We start from the raw sequence: 17,759 nt of genomic DNA, 5'->3' as shown, positions 1-17,759 counted from the left end.
TAGGGTTGGTTAATGGAGATAATGGAGTCGAAACCTCTGTCTTGTGTCCCAGAGGCCTCAAGCCCTAGGTGTGGTTAAGCAGAGGCTCCAGAGCCAGACAGGCTGGACCCAGAGCTGGCTTTGCCACATTCTAGCTGGCTGCACTTGGGCAGATTACCTAGTGTCACTAAGACTGAACTTCCTCTTCTGTCAACCAGGCTAATAATGACGTTTACAGGACTGAAGCCTTGTGAAGGTTAAATGACCTTATCTGTAGCAGAATGCTCAAGACAAGAGCAGAGTATGGTGGCTGTGCCTGTAACTCAGGACGCAGCCTGAGTTAGGTGCAAAGTATTCTGCATTATGGGTTCCAGCCAGGGCCACAGTGAGATTGTTTAAAAAAGAGAAAACTTAAAAAAAAAAAAAAAAAAAAAAGCCCAAGACAAGCTGGGCACACTACCTGTAATCCAGATGCTAAGGCAGGGGCATAGTGAATTGGAGCCTAGCTTAAGACAACCTCAAGGGTCTGGGGATGTGGCTCAGTGGTAGAGCACTTGCCTGGTGTGCACAATCTTCTGGGCTTCATTTCCAGCACCATTAAAATTTTTTTAAGGCAACAGGACATGGACTAGCCCTCAGAATTTTAGCTGTCTGTATTATCATCATTCAGGTTTTGTTGTTGATTTGTTTTTTTTTTTGTTTTGTTTTTATTTTTGAGATAGTTTTTTTTTTTTTTAAATAAGCAGTGATTAGTCAGGTGGTGGTGGTGCATGCCTTTAATCCCAGCACTTGGGAAGCAGAGGCAGGCGGATCTTGTGAATTCTAGGCCAGCCTGGTCTACAGAGTGAGTTCCAGGACAGTCAGGGCTACACAGAGAAACCCTGCCTCAAAAACCTAAAAATAATAATAAGCAGCAATGATTGGTGTTTTGCCTGCATGTATGTCTGTGTGAGGGTGTGAGATCCCCTGGATCTGGAGTTACAGGCACATATAGGTGCTGGGAATTGAACCTGGATCCTCTGGAAGAGCAGCCAGTGTTCTTAACCAATGAGCCATCTCTCCAGCCCTCCCTCTTGAGAGGGAGTCTTATTGAAGCTCTGGCTGACCTAGAACTCACAGAGATCCACCTGTCTCTGCCTCTCAGAGTGCTAGGATTAAAGGCGTGTTTGACTCTGAATCCCAATTTTTAGGGGCTGAAGACAGGTGGATTCTCAGATTTCTTTTCTTTGTTTGGAAACATGTGCTTTCTTGGTCTTCAATAACCCCAACTGTCAGGCAAGTCTGTGGATACCAGGTAGTCAAAGCAGCCAGCAAGAGCTCCTGTTGGCCTCCCTCCTGTATGGCCCAGGTCACTAGCCAGAGGTGGCAGGGGCTGACTTCCCCTCACTGTGACCTGTTTTCAATGTAGGCAGAGCTCTGCTCCCACAGACTTAGGTGACAGAAGTGTGAGTAATTAGAGCCCAGTCCCGGCCCCGTTGACGTGTGTGGAGACCTCTGTGTCTGTGCCTCCCTCCATGACTAGGTTTGTAGCTGTGTGTCTGGAAGGAAGTTACCTGCAGAGAAGGAGGCATGGAAGCATCTCAACAGCACCATTCTTTAAAATGGGTCCATTGCACTCTGGGTAAGCCCCTGTTAAGAGGGGCAAATAATGACAGTTCACAACTATGGAGCTTCTGAAGCATGTCTAGCCCTGTGCTAGACTTAGGCCATCTTGCTTTATACTCCTAGCATACCCCAGGAAGCAGGTGCCAGCGTTAATCCACCTCAGCAGAAGGAACCCTAGCTTAAGAGGATTAGGTCACAAACTGGCAAGTGTCAGCTGAGATGTGAGCCCACAAACAGGGACAGGACCGAAGGGTCAGGGTACAGTGTGAGAGACAACACTCAGGGCCTTACCTTTCTTGGTCTTGGGAGGATCCAGTGACCCGAGGCTGTTAGTGTGGGGTATACAGATGGAAGTTGGGACAGCAGGAAATGCTAGTAGCGTTCCTGGTCTCAGGACTTGTCCTAGGGCAACGACCTCCATCCCTCAGACTGGGACTCTGGAAGCCAGCACTGATTAGTAGATGATGCAAACAGGAATGTTGCCAGTGGCCCTCCATTGGTTCCACGGCATTGATGTCTGTGTGCCATTCCTCCCTGTGCCGTGTTCCAGCTTTCGTGGGTACATGGAGAGCAGTGGCCTGGAAAGAACAGTCACTGGCCATGCCCCTGGAATTCTGGCACTGTCTTCCTGATGCACAGAGCCCTGCCTACGCATAAACATATAACCAAACACCTCATAACCAAAAAAGCTTTTACTTGGAAGTAAGCAAATTTCATCTAGAATACTGACGTGTTCTCCCCCTCCTCAGCAGGAGGCTTGGAGTCTAGTAAATTGCACAAAGTTCCTGATTAGTTTACTTCTGTTTGGCATAAGTCAGCAGAGCCCCAAGGGCCAGCTCCCCACAACTAGGAGCTGTTCAGAGTGTGGGGCCCTAAGGGGTACAGCTTAGCAGAAGACCTAGGTGGTCTCCCGAGTCTCGGAAGCAGTGGCTCCTCCTAAGCACTGGTGTCCACTGGCAGATTGAGCAGCACTGGTTTCCTTGATGAAGGAGGCTCCAGGCGTCTCCTGTCACCTGGGCAGTACCAGAACTGAGGCCAGGTGACCCCTCTGGAGGAGTGAAGTGGCCAGGACGGTAGCCTGTGTCACAGCTCTGGAAGGTTCCTGTCAGCTTCTCCCGGCATTTGCTGTTGTCCCTCATCTGGGTTTTACGGGCCGCACGGGGATCCTCCTGTCTCTCTGCTCAGGGCAGCAGCAGTGCACACAGCAGCAGCTGCAGGCTATCAGCAGCAGTAGCAGGACCGTGGCTGCAGGAAGAGGATGATGGGCCAGAGCTGAGAAGCCAGGGGAAGAGGGGATGCCCGCCCTCCTTCTGAAGAACCTCCCCCAGTCTGGGTAGAGGCTGACGTCTGTCTGTCTGTCTCTTGCTCCACTCCTCTGCCTGACCCCTTTCAGTCCGTGGTTGAACCCCCTGGCGGGATCCAGTTCCCAACACTGCCTAGCAGCTCAGGTGGTATCAGAGATGTGGCAACTCCCTTAGCTTCCCCGGGACACTGCTTTTCCTACTTACCTGAAGGAGACTCACCAACCTTCCAGCCAGCACCATGGCTTGCTCTCCCAGATATCAGGAAGAGCCCATGGGACACGGAGGGGACAGGGCTAAAGGGCTGGAGGACAGGTGCCCCACTTGCCTGTGAAAAGAACGATGATAGAGAAGGCCACCAGCTCCACGGGCTCGGCCTGGGGCAGCCCCCGCAGCTTCAGCAGCAGCCTCTCACCCACAGAGCGAATCTCCTCCACCAAGTCCGTGGCTGCCATGACGCTGGGCTCCTGTGTTCTGTAACAACACAGACCGCAGCACCTCAGAGTCCCTGCCGAGCTGCTCACAGCCTGGGAGGTAGCTCCAGGGAACCGGCCTCTCCCACCATGGCCTGCAGAACAGGTTTGTCAGCCTCAAGCCTGTACCACTGGTGGGTCCCAGGCAGAGGGAGACAGGGAGTCCTTGCTCAACGGTAGGGTAACCCTCAGCCCACACTTGGCTGGAGCTGCCCAAGGAAAGCTTGTGACAAATGTCACCTGGAGAGCCTTGGAGGGACTACCAGACAAGGCCGCAGTTGGTGAAGGTTCTGCCCATCAGATGTGACTTTGCTGTTGCATTCTTTTGTCTTGAGACACCAATATCCGGTTTGGCTGGGGTGCCTCAGCTGACACAGCTCCCTGGCCAGCCTCTGGGTCATTCAGGATTTTGTTGCCTCCCCTAGATGCCCAGGGTGGCAAGACAGGCCTCAGGCTTCTGTGTGGGAGGAGGAATCAGACTCCAGGTTTATGGGAGGGATCAGCTCTAGAAACTGAAGGAGGCGTTGTCACTTGAAGGATATGAAGCTGAGTCCCCAAGAGCCCTCCTCTCCTACCAGGCCAGGTTTTGTTTTTTTTTTAAGATTTTATTTTATTGTTTTTTATTATGTATACAGCATATATGACAGCAGGCCAGAAGAGGGCACCAGATCTCATTACAGATGGTTGTGAGCCACCATGTGGTTGCTGGGAATTGAACTCAGGACCTCTGGAAGAGCAGTCGGTGCTCCTAACCTCTGAGCCATCTCTCCAGCCCCAGTTTCTTTAGTCATATTATTGTCATGTGAGGAAGAAAGGACCACACAGTTTTCCCTGGGGGTTTCATCTCTTCAGATGGGAACAGGAGTTCTAGGACTGGCCCGGCCAACTCCTCCCCTTCTGGCTTGGGCCTACTCTGTTCTAACCAGGAAAGGCCTGACTGAGGAGGCATGGAGGCCAGGGCTTCCAGAGAGGGCCCAGTCAAAGCTCTCAGCTGAGTTTGTGTTTGGAGACACTGAGCATTAGCGCTCCCTCACATCTCTCCTGTGAGTGAGAAGGACAGGAACAACCTTGTACCAATGCATCCAAACTGGTTCTTCCTAGCGGATGGGGTAGGTGACCAGGGGCTTGTGTCTTTGATGATTGCCACCTTGGCCCTGGTCTCAGCCGGGCAGGCGGTCCCTCTGCTGTGCTCTGTGAGACTGGTCACTCCCAGCACTCCTGCCTGGCACCAGCAGGTCTAAAACTACCTTGAAGTTCAGATGATAGGTCATTCCTACATGTGGGCTCTCTGCTCTTGTGTTGGGCAGCCTCTGCCCGAGCCTTTGAGAGCGAGAGGCCCTGGCTGCCTACCCTGCCTGTTGTGGAAGGCCAGGCTCTTGCACCTCCTCTGAGTCGTCCTTAGTCACTCAGGCCCTGGCTGGCCGTCCTTCTTCCCCTAACAGTTCTTCAGGAACTGGATCACAGCTGCCAGCCGCTTGGACCTCCTTTCTATAAAGGACATGGTGGTGCCGTCTCTGAATTTGTTGTTCATGTTTTGTTTTCAGTTTTGTGCTACTGGGGCACGAACCCCAGGGCCTGCCTTATGCTAGGCAAGTACTGTACCACAGAGCTACATCCCCAGCATGTGGTACCTTCTGTAACTTCATCTGCCCTTCGTAGAAATGGGTTTCGTCTGTTTGTTTGTTTGTTTTTAGAGACAAAGTTTCTCTGTGTAACCCAGGCTATCCTGGTACTTGCTCTATAGATCAGGCTGGTCTCAAACTCTGCTGCCTCTGCCTCCCAAACTGGAATTAAAAGTGTGCACCACCACCGAACCTGTCTCAACTCCTCCCCATCTGTGCTGTGGAGATGAGAAGCCCTAGGGAGGGGCCTGGCTGCAGGAATTTTGCGTGGGTACTGACAGGGCCAGGAGAGTCGAGGATGGACCCAGCCACTGCCCTCCTACTCCCCACACACTCTTTACGGAGGGAGGCCTGTGTGGCTTTGAGCTGCCACATCAGACAGCACAGCTGAGTCCCCCGAGTCACAGACCATACATGGGCCTTGTGCAAGAGCCAGGCCATAGCTCTTTGGAAGCCCGTGAGCTGTGCACATTCAGTACCACCTCTTGTGGGACTGGGCCATCAGTTTTATCAGTTCAACACCACCAGAGTGGGGCACACAGGCTTTTTGAGAGCTGTATGTGTCATCTGTCACTGACTGAATAGATAGATCTGTGTCCTGCTGATTTGAACATAAGAACATTCCTTCTGGTCAGACCGAAGGGATGCTGCCTCTAGCCAGTTGCAGCGTGCTTGCAAAGGTGATCCATCCACTCTCTGTCCTGGGACCTCTGCACCATCCCACCCCACAGACATGGTGTGCGTATGGTTCAGAGCCACCCTCCCTCTTCATCTATGTTTGGTCTGGCTCGTTCAGCCTGACTGGCACTGTGCCCACATTGCCTCACGAGCCCAATGGAGACACTCCTTAAAAGCAGAAGCAGGCAGGAGGTTGGTGGTCAGGAGCACTTTCTGTGTGCCACACCCAAAGGCCTAGAGAGAGAGTGGTGAGGGGAAGAGGCACCTGCTTGGCAGGGATGGCAGGTTGGGACCCTAGGTCTCGCTGAAAGGTCTCATAATGTCCAATTTCCAGAGCAGGGCAGTGGCTTGGGCTCGATCTGCTGACAGGGAAGTCAGAATTTGTTGGTCAGAAGTTCCCGCTAGCAGAGTTACTCCCAGCTTCTCTCTCACCTTCTCCCACTCTTCCTGCGCTCTGCTTGGTGTGTGAAGTTGGAGAACTGCAGCCTCCTGCCCAGTGAGCTGTGTGCTCCTCTGTAAGAGTGAAGCAGTCTACTGGGAGCTAGGTGGGACCTGGCCACTGTGCCAGCCTTAGGATGTGGCCGGGGCTGCCTGCCAGGTCTTGCCTACTTTACCAGCAGAAGTAGGGCTGCTGGATATGGCTCTCTGCCCTCAAAAGGCTGAAGAGGATCCCTCTTTGCTTGGCAGTTGATATTTTGTTATTTTAAGCTCTGACCAACAGAACAGGCACATGACAGAGGCGGGAGCAAAGGGGTCTTGTTCTCCAGAGAGGAAAGAGGCACATTCCGGCAGGTCCCCAGGCGTCCTCCCAGTGGGCTATTTAAAGCAGAGCCAACAAACGCCTGGTACCCAATATAACTAGTGGTTATTAGGTGACCTTGTTCTCCAGCTGTGGTCAGGGGGAGTGGGGACTCTGGGGCCCTCCCTAGGTTTGGGGGGAGCTGAGCAGAGCTACTGGTAATTCTGTGTTTCCTAGACTTTCTATTACAGGTTCGTCCAATTCTTTCTAAACCATACTTTATGCCCAAGAACTGGGGGACTAGAGTCTCTCTTAACACCATGTTCAGTAGAGCAAGTGGTAGCTTCCCCTGGAGAGCAGTCCTGGCTGCCACTGAGCCCACCTGTTGCCCAGGCCGCCTGCACAGCACTGGGAGCCCTCTGAGGATACTCCTGGCTGGGGTGCAGACAGTGGTCAGGGAGAGCTGCACAATCGAGAAGGAAAACTTGCTGGCTGGGGGAACTGGTTGGCGTTCCTTAGTGTGGCAGGTGGCATTGAGGTTCTTGCTGTAGGCCAGACAACTGCAACCTGGTACCACAGCCTCTCTGCTTCCTCATTGTAAACCTGGTAGTCAACTCCAGCTGCCACGTGGACAGGGCAGGCAATGTGTTTGTATCTGATAAGCAGTGCCACTTGTCACTGGTGGCTTGCAGCCCCAAAGGGCATCTTGCAGTACCCTGTTGTTGTTATGGTGGGTCTCAGCCACTTTTGTCCTGCAGCGTATTGTCTTGTTTGAGAAACATCTTGAATGAGGAATAACCAACAGATGGGAGAGACCTGAGGGTCCCAGAGGCCTGACCAGCGGGGCGGAGATGCCTACTGTGTACCATGCTGAGTGTCTGAGCAACTCTACCTCTGTGGGGCTCTACTTTGAAATCAGAAATGAGTGCTTGAAGCCTTGCTGCTTCTGCTGCCCTGGCTCCCGAGATTTCCAGAACAGGGAATGATCTGGTGGCCAGTAGAAATTAAGGGAGCTCCTCACCTGCAGCCATGAAGCTGGGCTTCCCTCTTGTCTTAGGGACTGTGGAAGCCAGTGTTTTGTGGGTGCAGGTCACCCTCCTGCCTCTGGGATCTTGTGGCTAACAGCTTACAGCCATGCCCCTCCCTCACCTCTCCTAACTGCTGTCCCCATTGTAGCTCAGTGGGGGGGGGGGCGCTCTGTACTGCACTTCTCACTGTTAACACAGGAGTTAGTTTCCCAGCCCCCACATGGGCCAAAGCCCACTCCCTCTGCTGAGCCAAGGACACTTAGCCTTCTCCTTGGTTTCCAAACCTGAATGATATCAGTTTTGCTTTCTTACTGGATAACAGTTTGTTTGCTTTGGAAGGAACATCTTGGGGGGACTTGAACCCTGGTGTGAGGACAGGAGGCAGGAGGGGTGAGCAGCCTTCCCTTGTGAGTCCCTGCCCAGGAAGGTTGTGTGTGTGCTGCCCAAAGAATGAACCAATGAACAGCTCGGTCACCATTACAGTGGTGTAGCATAGAGAATCCTGGGGTCACTCCCCAGCCTCATCCATGTAGTCATCATCTCCCCTCTAACCCTGGCTTTAGAATCAGGCATGCATGTCTCTGGTTCAGTTTTCAGAGATCACAGCCAAAGGAGGACCCAGGGGGTCCCAGGAATCTAAGTGGGTGCAGAGACTCCTCCCTGGGCTTATCCTGAGCTGAAAACATGTAGCAATGAGCAGGTCTGAACTCAAAAGACATGGAAGCTGCTGCTTTTGTCCAGCACCCAAGTAGGCGGTCTGCTCCAGGTTCTGCTAGATGCTGGGGGCCGGAGGCCGGTGAACTGGCTGGGCATACCCTGTCCTGATCCTGGGGGCTAGTGAACTGGCTGGGCATACCCTGTCCTGATCCTAGGGGCTGGAGGCCGGTGAACTGGCTGGGCATACCCTGTCCTGATCCTGGGGACTGGAGGCCGGAGGCTGGTGAACTGGCTGGGCATACCCTGTCCTGATCCTGAAGGCCGGTGAATTGGCTGGGCATACCCTGTCCTGATCCTGGGGGCTGGGGGCTATCGAGCAGGTTGGGCATACCTTGTCCTGAGCCTTCCTGAGAAACAGGGAGGGCTCAACCCTAATCCTTGAGAAAATGGAGGCTCAGTGGGCGTGTGGGCCCTATTTTAAGCTCACTAAAGAGAAAAGGTTTAAATTGATGTCAGCAGGCCACCAGCCCCTCTGCTACACAGCAAGTGTCAGTGACTCCCCCTTCTCTAGTACTGGGTCCCAGGGGAAGGTGTACACACAGGAGGTGACTAAGTTCCCTAGGAGAGTGGCCCAGTGTTTCCCCCAAGACGTTCCTGAGTTCATGGTAAGTCGTGGCTCCTCACCCTTGAGATATGCGACCCTGGCTGCCCAATCCCTCCTCTCCTTCACCTTGTTATCTCTGGCCAGTGTCACTTACCTGGGAGCTCAGATACTGGGGAGCCAAGCAGGGGTGCCCCAGTACAGAGCCTTTCTGCGCTTCCTCTTGGTCCTTTGCCACCACCTTTGACTTCTGCATCAGCGCTGCCGCCTCCTTCCTGCCCTGTGGCGGCAGCGGCCGGCCGGTGGGCTGCTGCTTCTCACTCTGGCACCTCCTAGCAAGCTCTCGGCTGCTGACAGCCAGCTGCTGTCCAGCTTCAGCTTTTTTGTTGTTGGTTGTCCTGGAGATCTAGGTGTCAAATTACCATGGTGAGGCGGAGCCAGAGGGAGCCCTCCCCTGAGCTTGTGCTATACTTCACACCCAGTGCCTTCCCTGCCCAGGAGCTCCACTCTGCTCTCCAGATCCCCAGAAGGGCTCTCTCACTTACTCTTGCCCTGCTCTGCCCACCACCCGTCTGGGGCCAGGCTGTAGGCTGAGGGCCGGGCTAGCGACTGAGTGGTTGACTGTGCTTCCCTGTGGAAATAATCCCAGGGGGCTCAGTCTGAGGTTGCTGGGGGAAGGGTGGAGCAACTCCCTCTTGAGCGCCCCACCACCCTCTGGATGGCCTTTTTGGCTTGGGTCCCTGACCACCCCAGTCTGTCTCTTGGGCTACTCCCTGGCTACTCCCTCTGGCCTCTCCCAGGAAGAAAAACAGGAGCTATGGGACCACCCAAGCAAGTCAGTAAGCTTTGCAAGCTCCCTCTGGTGTGGTACTTCTGCCACACAACACTCAGAGGCATCTTGCAGGAAATTTGAGGCTCCTAAATATCTTAAAAGTAGCCTCCTTGTTTTGGTGAGAGGCCTTGTGTCCCTCCTAAGAGAAAGGACACTGTTGGTCTCATGCTGCTCAGCCGTCCCCACACTCCTGCCCTGCTGTCCAGTGGCCAGGCCCATTAACGTTTGACTGTCTTGCCACCCGGCAGACCAGGCTGCAGCAGGAGAAACTGACCTCAGCCCTGCAGTCAATGGAGCCCTTTGAATCTGAGTACAAAACCCCAGTGAGTCAGAGCTGGGGAGCAGGGTGTCAACACCATATGGCCACAGCGCCTAGATGCCAAAGCTCCTCAGAGACAGGACAAGCCACCTCTGTACAGGCAACAGTCTTGAGCAGAGGGAACAGTTGTCACATCTATTCAGTGTTAATGGAGCAGGCTGCAAGAGTGCCCCCCAGTGGCTGTCTCCTGCTTTTGTCCAGTTTTAGGACCCTGTTCTTCTTTAGGGGGTTGTGTTACAATTGACTGCTCTCTGGGGTCAGATCCCCAAGCAGTACTCATACTAAGAAGAGCTCTTAGAGGCCATTTTTGCCAGCTCTCCTTGTCCTTACGGCTGGGCACTCAAACTGCACTGCCTCTGGCGTCTTTTTCTCCGGCTCTCCAGCCCCATACCACGATTCTAGCAGTAGGAATGACTGTTTGCAAGAACGTACACACTCCCAGGGCCTCAGCCTGGGGATCAGAAAAGAGACTGAGCCTCCTGCACCAGGTAGAGGCTGCTTCCTGCCAGCAGCTCGGGCAGAGTGGTTACCCAAAGGGGATATCTGGAAGTAGGGGAAGCTCTAGTGACGATCTCCCTGACTGAATGGGTTCACCAGTGACCAGGCATGATGGCCGCTCTCAAAACTGGCATCTCTTGCCGGGCGGTGGTGGCGCACGCCTTTAATCCCAGCACTCGGGAGGCAGAGCCAGGCGGATCTCTGTGAGTTCGAGGCCAGCCTGGGCTACCAAGTGAGTTCCAGGAAAGGCGCAAAGCTACACAGAGAAACCCTGTCTCGAAAAACCGGAAAAAAAAAAAAAAAAAAAAAAACAACTGGCATCTCTAGACAGTGGTTCTCAACCTTCCTAACACCTCGACCCTTTAATGCATGTTGTGTTGACCCCAACCATAAAATTATTTTCATTGCTACTTCATAACTATAGTGTTGCTACTTTTATGAATCAAAATGTAAATATCTGTGTTTTCCGATGGTCTTAGGTGACCCCTCTGAAACAGTTGTCCAACCCCCAAAGGGACTGCGACCCGCGGGTGGAGAACCACTGCTCTAGGAGCTATGCCAGGTGCGACCCGCGGGTGGAGAACCACTGCTCTAGGAGCTATGCCAGGTGCAGCCAAGGTCTCTAAGGAAAGATCAGGATAGAGTGGAGAGCTCACGCCTGCAATCCCAGGACTCAGGAATCTGAGCAGGAGGCTCATGTGTTCAAGGCCATCCTGAGCAATAGTGAGACCCTATCTTAAGAAACAAAACAAAAAAACAGTGTGGTGGCACATGCCTTTAATCCCAGCACTTGGGAGGCAGAGGCAGGCGGATCTGAGTTTGAGGCCATCCCAAACTACATAGTGAGTCATGGGCCAGTCTCTGCTACATAGTGAGACCCTGTCTCTAACGGAAGAAAATACTGCAGACGGGCTAGGCCCTCTCCTGTTCTTCCCTCCCTCTCCTACAGGGAGGAATACTCCCTGTAGAGCATCCCATCAGTGCTCACAGCTTGTGAGATGCCCACCATCATGCTGCACTGTACCACTGCTCCAGTAGCAGTGGAAGTGGACAGGCCATGGAATTCAGAGGTGAAATGTTTTACTTACTGACAGCCTTGGTGGCAAAGCCATATCTGTGCCAGAGCCTCAACTCGCCAGGTCATCCCACCACTATGGGTAGAGGGAAGAGCAGGGTCCTAGAGCTCACAGAACAGAATGAGGTTCACATCCTGGCTCCCTGTCACCCAGTATATGACTGTAGGAAGATTGCTTTATCTCATTGGCCCAACTCTGCAATGGGCAGCACCAGATGATGCTTTACCAAGCCCTTGTAAATAAACAGGGTATAGGAAGGGACTGGAGAGATGACTCAGTGGTTAAGAGCATATGCTGTATTTGCAGGACCCCCGTTTAGTTCTCAGCACCCCATCACAACATCAGGAACAAGTTTAACTGATCTGACACTCTCCTGACCTCAGGCACTAGAGGTCACGGATATACAGAAAACACATTTTAAAAGTGTTTTGGAAAGGTCTGAAGCATCCAGCGTGGTGCTGGATAGTGAATCAGTGTTTGGAGAGTGGGAGAACACCACTGGCTGCCTCAGCCCCTCATCCCAACGGCACTGCCTACTCTAGGTGCCGCCATGCTGCCATTGCTAAGTACTTTGGGGATGCACCACCCGCCTGCGCCAAAGGCTGTGACCACTGCCAGAGTCCTGCAGCCGTAAAGAAGAAACTTGATGCCCTGGAGCACAGCAGCAGCTGGAGCAGGACCTGCATCGGGCCCTTCCAGGGGAGCGGCTTTGATCCCGAGCTGTATGAGGGAGGCCGCAGAGGCTATGGGGGCTTCAGCAGGTGAGGGATTGTGAAGTGCCTCTGCTGGTACTGGGCAGGCCAAAGGTGGCCTTTTGTTTTTCGAGACAGGGTTTCTCTGTGTAGTTTTAGTGCCTGTCCTGGAACTCACTCTGTAGACCAGGCTGGCCTCGAACTCACAGAGATATGCCTGGCTGGGATTAAAGGTGTGCGCCACCACTGCCCAGTCAAAGGTAGCCCTCTGCGGTGTGGCATGTGACTCTTCCTGGGGCCTGGTCTTTAACGTTGTGCTGGAACATCACTGTCCCATCAAGCGGCATAAGTGGGGAAGAGCGGAGCCCAGACCTTGACTGCTCACACCTAGCCTGTCCTCTAGGTATGACGAAGGTTCTGGAGGCAGCGGTGATGAGGGCAGAGATGAGGCCCACAAGCGGGAATGGAATCTTTTCTATCAGAAACAGATGAGCCTGCGCAAGGTAAAGGGGGCAGAGGCCTTGATGGGGCTCAGTGGCTCTGTTAGTTTGGTTTCTGTTGTTGTGCAAAACACCATGTATGACCAAAAGCAACTTGGGAAGCAAAGGGTTTATCTGGCTGACACTTGCCCATCATTGTCCAGCATCAGGGGAAGTCAGGGCTCAAGTCAGGAACCTGGAGGCAGAACTGAAGCAGAGACCATGGAGGAGTGCCCCCCACTCGCTGGGCTTGTTTATACAACCCAGGACCACTAGCCCAGGAATGGCAACACCCATAGGAATCTAGACCCTCCCACATCAAAATGTCCCACAGACCAGTCTGCTAGAGGCAATTCCTCCACTGAGGTTCCCTCTTCCCAGACGACTCTAGTTTCTGTCAAATAAACAAAACCCCTAAGCCGGCACGGTGCACACGGCTTTAGTCCTAGCACTTGGGAGGCAGAGGCAGGCGGCTCTGAGAACAAGGACAGGGGTGACATAGTGAAGCCCTGTCTCAAATGCATCCCCTCCCCCCAAAAAATAACCAGCACACGGTGGTCCATGCAAGGTCCTGGGTAGTCCCGTTTACCACCTCAGTCCCTTCTCTAGCCCTCAGTGGGAGCTGCCCTGCAGAGGACAGGATGTCTCATGGTCCCTCATGCTGTCTGTCTTCCAGGGCAAAGAGCCCAAGATAGAAGAATTCACACCCCCAGGTTGGTACAGAAATGCCCCCAGGGGCTTGGGTGCTGTGCCTGGGTGTGATCAGTGGATGGCTCAGTGAGGGTCGGAGGACTCCAGAGAGCTGGTCAAGAGGAAAGCCCTTTCTACCCTTTTCACAGATGAAGACTGTCCCCTGAGAGAAGCTTCAAGCAGGAAGATCCCTAAGCTCACAGTGAAGGTAAGAGAAAAGCATCTCCACTTTCCCTCAGGCCCTCCTGACCCTGAGGGTGGGTGACCAAGCCTTGCCTCTCCTCCTAGGCCCGTGAGCACTGTCTGCAGCTTCTGGAGGAGGCCCTGAGCAGTAATCACCAGGCTGCAGGGGCCACTGATGGGTGAGTGTCCCAAGATCTACAGGGTGGGTTCCAGGGCTTATTCCTTCAGAGAATGCCTCTCCGCAGGTTGTGGCCCATCCTACTCCATGGCTCTCAGTCCCTGCAGCCCTACTGGGTGTGCACCAGAGATTGCCAGAGGTTACTGAAAGACAGTAAGCCGTAGGGCACCTAGAGACTCCTGATCAGAATCCCATGTGCCCATCCTCACCAGACCCTGAAGCTAGCCCATGGTCCCTGAAGAGAAACCAGGAGGACCACAGGGAGAGGACTCAGACCTGTCTCTTCTCTTGTTCTCATTCCTTCCCACAGAGCTGACCTGCAGGCCAAGGCTGTGGAGCTGGAGCACACAGCATTCCGAAATGCCAAGATGGTCAACCTGTACAAGGCCAGTGTTCTGAAGAAGGTAGGCCTAGGGCCAAGGGGGCAAGCAGGGTAGAGCATGCTCATGGGCTGAGGATAAGACAGGGCAGCCTCCCTGTATTCAGAGTCCACCTGCCAGCCTGCTGGCCCTAGAGCCATTGCCAGTGGTAAAGCTCCTCCTCCTTGCTAATTGGAGGTGTTCTAGCCATCCCAGGGGAACTAGCACTTCCCCAGCATCCACTCCCCACTTAATGCACAACAGAATTGGAGAATCTGGATTGGGGCTAAGCAGTAGCTTGTGGATGCCATGATCTCCCTGCCTGTCCCTCTGTAGGTGGCTGAGATCCACAAAGCCTCCAAGGATGGCCAGCTCTATGACATGGAAGGTGGCGGCAGGGGTTGCAGTGCTGGGGCTGAGCCCTCGGAGCCCAATGACTATGACATCCCACCAACCTCACACGTCTACTCGGTGAGCAGCATCCAGGGGACACTCCCGACCTAAGCCAGGGAAGGCTCCACTTCCCTTTGTCCTCAGGTGGGACAGACAGACTTATCCTCTCCTGGTATCACAGCCCTGCCCAACCCAGATGTCAGGAGAGGCCGTAGAGCATCTCTGTATTTGTATTTGTCAGCCCCACCCCCTAGCCATGCCCGTTCAGCTCTTTCCTCACACGTTCCCAGAGCCTCTCACCACAGCCACAGCCGCCTTTGAGGAGGTCTGGGGTCCTGAGCCTTCTGACTTCTTCCTCTTTCTCCTCCCAGCTCAAACCCAGGAGAGTAGGAGCTGGCTTCCCCAAAGGCTCCTGCCCATTCCAGACAGCCACAGAACTGTTGGGGAAGTCTCAGACCCAGAAGCAAGACCCCAAGGCGGTGCTGGAAGGTGAACAGGGTCCCCCGGGCCTTCAAGATGAAGACAAGAACAAGCCCCTCCCTGGGTTCCAAGGAGAGGCTCCTGGAAGCAGTGTTAATTTGGGGGAGCTCTCGCCTGAGAAGAGGACAAAAGGCTCCTCCCAGTGCAGTGCCAGGACTAGAGCCAGCAAGAGCCAGCAGCTCCTAGCGGCAGCGGCCCTCAAGGACTCCCAGAACATCACTCGATTCCTCTGTCAGAGAACAGAAAACCCACCGTTACCTGCTTCAGTCCCAAGATCAGAAGGTGCCACCCCCTCCTGTGGGGATGTGCCAGAGAACCGCACAGACGGAGTCCAGGGACATTTGAATACTCTACTTCAGACTGAGTGTCCCAGGGAGGAACCAAGGTAAGAGTTCAGGTTTCTGGGAATCCTGTTCTTAGGGCAGCAATAGACCCCTTTGCTCCCTGGGCCTCTGAAGCTTGAAGCTCATTCACAGGCGGGCCCTGCCGGGCTGCCTAGACCCAGACCTCTGATGCCCTTCTTCCCTCCGGCCAGCACCTGCTCACTCACTGAAGGTCAGCCTAGCCCTCGAAAGGACATCCAGCCGGGCAAGAGGCCCAGACCCCAGAAGGTACTGGAGGAAGAGAGCCAGGTGAGGCGGAGAGCTGCTCTGGGTCAAGGGTTCAGGTCAGGGAAGACCTCTTCTCATAACCTAGCAGCAGGTGGGATGGGCGGGAGGCAGGCTCCTGGTGCCGAGGTGCAGGCTTCCTTCAGATGGGAGGGTAGAGCCCATAAAGGGGAGCTCAAAGTGACCCTGCGTGCTGTGGCCCTATCCAGGAGAGCTCAGAGAGGGGGACTCAGAAGAGGCTTCGCCCCTCAACCAACCCCTCCATCTCGGCTGAGGCCAAGGACCGTGCCTTGGCCAGCAGCCGTAGCACTGAGAATGAAGGTGTTCGAGAACCATGCCAGCTCGCAGCTCCTGGCGTCTCCGTGAAAGAGGCTGCAGATGTTGTAGTCAGGTACCTGACCCCCTTCTACAAGGAAGGCAGGTTCATATCCAAGGTAGGTGAGTGGGCCTGGGGGGCTTGGGTCAATGCAGGGGGCTTGGGGTGGCAAGGAGTGTGCACCCCTGAATGAAATAGGGCAGAGAAGGCCAAGCCTTGAGCCAAGGCCAGCTTCTGCCCACTCGGTCTGCCTTGCCCTTGGCGGTGATGGTTCCAAGGCTCCTTCCTCTTCCCTCTGCTTTCTAGGAATTGTTTAAAGGCTTTGCCCGCCACCTCTCACATTTGCTGGCTCAGAAGGTCTCTCCTGGAAGGAGTGGTGAGTGCCAACCTGGCCAGGGCCAGAAGGCACCGTGGGGGCAGGGAAGGGACAGCTGTCAGGTTCTTACCTTCTCCTGTGTCCCCTCCCCACATCTACAGTGAAGGAAGAAGCCCAGAGTCTCATCAAGCAGTTTTTCCACGACCATGCCCGGTGTGAGAGTGAAGCTGACTGGCGTGGCCTGTGTGGCCCACAGAGATGAGCTGCTGCTGGCTGAACAGGGTCAGCATCCCCCTCCTCTGTCCTGGGCAGGCCCGTGCCAGAGGCCCCAACATTCTCAGGGTCACCCCACACACACACACCAAACCTAACTTTAGAGGTGTCTCTTGACCCCCCAGATCAGGTGGAAGGTCAGAGGTTAGTCCACCTTCCGGCTTAAACCCCCATGGTCTTTTCTCTCAGCCTGCTTCTCCTGGCCTTCATGGCCAGATCACCAGATTAGAAGGTTCAGATGGTATGGCTGCCACCAAAGAATAAAACCAGTCATCTTCCCATCTTGTCCTTAAGTTCTCTGCCAGGGTGAGGCCCCTTCCCGTCCTTCACTGCCCTCCCTCTTCCCGTCAAGAAGGCCAGACCCAGTTGAAATGTTTGCAGGAATAAAGTCCTCCTTGAGATACATGCTCACACACGCTCCTTTTCTTGGGCATTTTATTTGTGCAGAAGCCGCTTCATCCAGGCCCTCCCTGTGCTGGCCCTAGAGCTGAGTGGACATTTTCCCCAGGCAGGACGTCAGATGCCCAAGCCAAGTTCCTACAGCTCTGGGTTGAGTACACCCGGAGGGAGTGTGTCTGCTTGCTTTCCCAGTTGACATCACTGTGGCCACCCCTGCCTTAGAGCCTCCACGTGGGGTTGTGCTGCAGGAAGTTTCAGCAGGGCCTGGCAGTCAAGACAATCGAGAACCACCCAACATCCAAGGCAGACTGCCCAGTGAGACGCTGCTGCCTTATCTCCACTCTTCTCAGCTGAGGCCTGGCCACTGCGTGGAGGACATGCTGCCCTCCAGCAGGAAGACAATGGTGTGCTGCAGCTCCTGGGCCTGGGGGGTGGGGGGGGAAACGGTTCAGTACGGCTATTCCCATGCCCACACTGCTCCTAAACAGACCAGTGGCCTGGGACTACAGATGCCTTGGCCACTCACTTGAGGCAGCTCCAACCAGATAGTCTGGGGGTTGTCAGCAGAGCCATAATTGAGTTCCAGGCCAGGGGGCCCATTGTCCTCCAGTGGGCTGAGCAGGTGAAGCCGCTGCAGGTCTTTTAGGGGGATGGAGCAGCAGAGTTTCTAGGGTAGCAAATACAGCAGTGACTGGCGTGGGGGTGGGGTAGCAGTGAGTGGTGTGAGAGGTCTGACCCGGGATCTGAGCCAGTGCCAGAACAGGAGCTCTACCTACCTGGGAGCTGGGCTCCATGAGGACAAGGTGTTGGCGGTTGAGCCCCAGGAGGACAGGCCCAGGAAGAACCAGCTTACTCACTCTCAGCACCACATACACAGTGTAGCCAAAGAGGGGCAGCTGGGCCGTGGTCTCTGTGGGTAGAGGAGCAGGACAAGAGTCTTGGCTGCAGATCTCTGGACCTGCCTCACTTTGTTCCCCGGGGAAAG

General features: G+C 54.4%; 3 protein-coding genes across 3 annotated transcripts in view; 1 reads left to right on the top strand and 2 right to left on the bottom strand.

Moving 5' to 3' along the window:
• The window catches only part of Recql5 (RecQ like helicase 5), a 41,822-nt gene extending 24,137 nt beyond the window's left edge, over nucleotides 1-17,685 (top strand). Inside the window, exons 8-20 of the mRNA XM_059272127.1 lie at nucleotides 11,951-12,169; nucleotides 12,504-12,603; nucleotides 13,256-13,292; nucleotides 13,419-13,477; nucleotides 13,558-13,631; nucleotides 13,941-14,034; nucleotides 14,326-14,460; nucleotides 14,754-15,247; nucleotides 15,398-15,494; nucleotides 15,680-15,904; nucleotides 16,093-16,162; nucleotides 16,264-16,384; nucleotides 16,823-17,685. Of these exons, the coding sequence (XP_059128110.1) occupies nucleotides 11,951-12,169; nucleotides 12,504-12,603; nucleotides 13,256-13,292; nucleotides 13,419-13,477; nucleotides 13,558-13,631; nucleotides 13,941-14,034; nucleotides 14,326-14,460; nucleotides 14,754-15,247; nucleotides 15,398-15,494; nucleotides 15,680-15,904; nucleotides 16,093-16,162; nucleotides 16,264-16,364 (1,705 nt within the window). The 3' untranslated portion in view covers nucleotides 16,365-16,384; nucleotides 16,823-17,685. The remainder of the gene's footprint in view (nucleotides 1-11,950; nucleotides 12,170-12,503; nucleotides 12,604-13,255; nucleotides 13,293-13,418; nucleotides 13,478-13,557; nucleotides 13,632-13,940; nucleotides 14,035-14,325; nucleotides 14,461-14,753; nucleotides 15,248-15,397; nucleotides 15,495-15,679; nucleotides 15,905-16,092; nucleotides 16,163-16,263; nucleotides 16,385-16,822) is intronic.
• Smim5 (small integral membrane protein 5) lies at nucleotides 2,259-3,634 on the bottom strand. Its single transcript, XM_059272129.1, has 2 exons — nucleotides 3,214-3,634; nucleotides 2,259-2,829 (listed from the first exon to the last, which is right to left on the bottom strand). Exons 1-2 carry the CDS (start codon nucleotides 3,338-3,340, stop codon nucleotides 2,720-2,722), a joined length of 237 nt encoding a protein of 78 aa, XP_059128112.1. The 5' UTR covers nucleotides 3,341-3,634; the 3' UTR covers nucleotides 2,259-2,719.
• Nucleotides 16,794-17,759, bottom strand: part of Myo15b (myosin XVB) — a 40,920-nt gene continuing 39,954 nt past the window's right edge. The window contains 3 exon segments of the mRNA XM_059272126.1: nucleotides 16,794-17,198; nucleotides 17,301-17,441; nucleotides 17,551-17,684. Coding sequence (XP_059128109.1) covers nucleotides 17,121-17,198; nucleotides 17,301-17,441; nucleotides 17,551-17,684 — 353 coding nt within the window. The 3' untranslated portion in view covers nucleotides 16,794-17,120.

This window comes from Peromyscus eremicus, chromosome 8a (genome assembly GCF_949786415.1).
Source record: "Peromyscus eremicus chromosome 8a, PerEre_H2_v1, whole genome shotgun sequence".
NCBI lineage: Eukaryota > Metazoa > Chordata > Mammalia > Rodentia > Cricetidae > Peromyscus > Peromyscus eremicus.
This window is presented reverse-complemented; position numbering and strand designations above follow the sequence as displayed.

What these genes read in the sequence shown, in the direction of transcription:
- Smim5 (XM_059272129.1), bottom strand. Translation starts at nt 3,340, where the DNA reads ATGGCAGCCACGGACTTGGTGGAGGAGATTCGCTCTGTGGGTGAGAGG. An exon ending in TATCATCGTTCTTTTCACAG is followed by an intron (nt 2,830 to 3,213) that starts GCAAGTGGGGCA and finishes CTCTTCCTGCAG; the next exon opens with CCACGGTCCTGCTACTGCTG.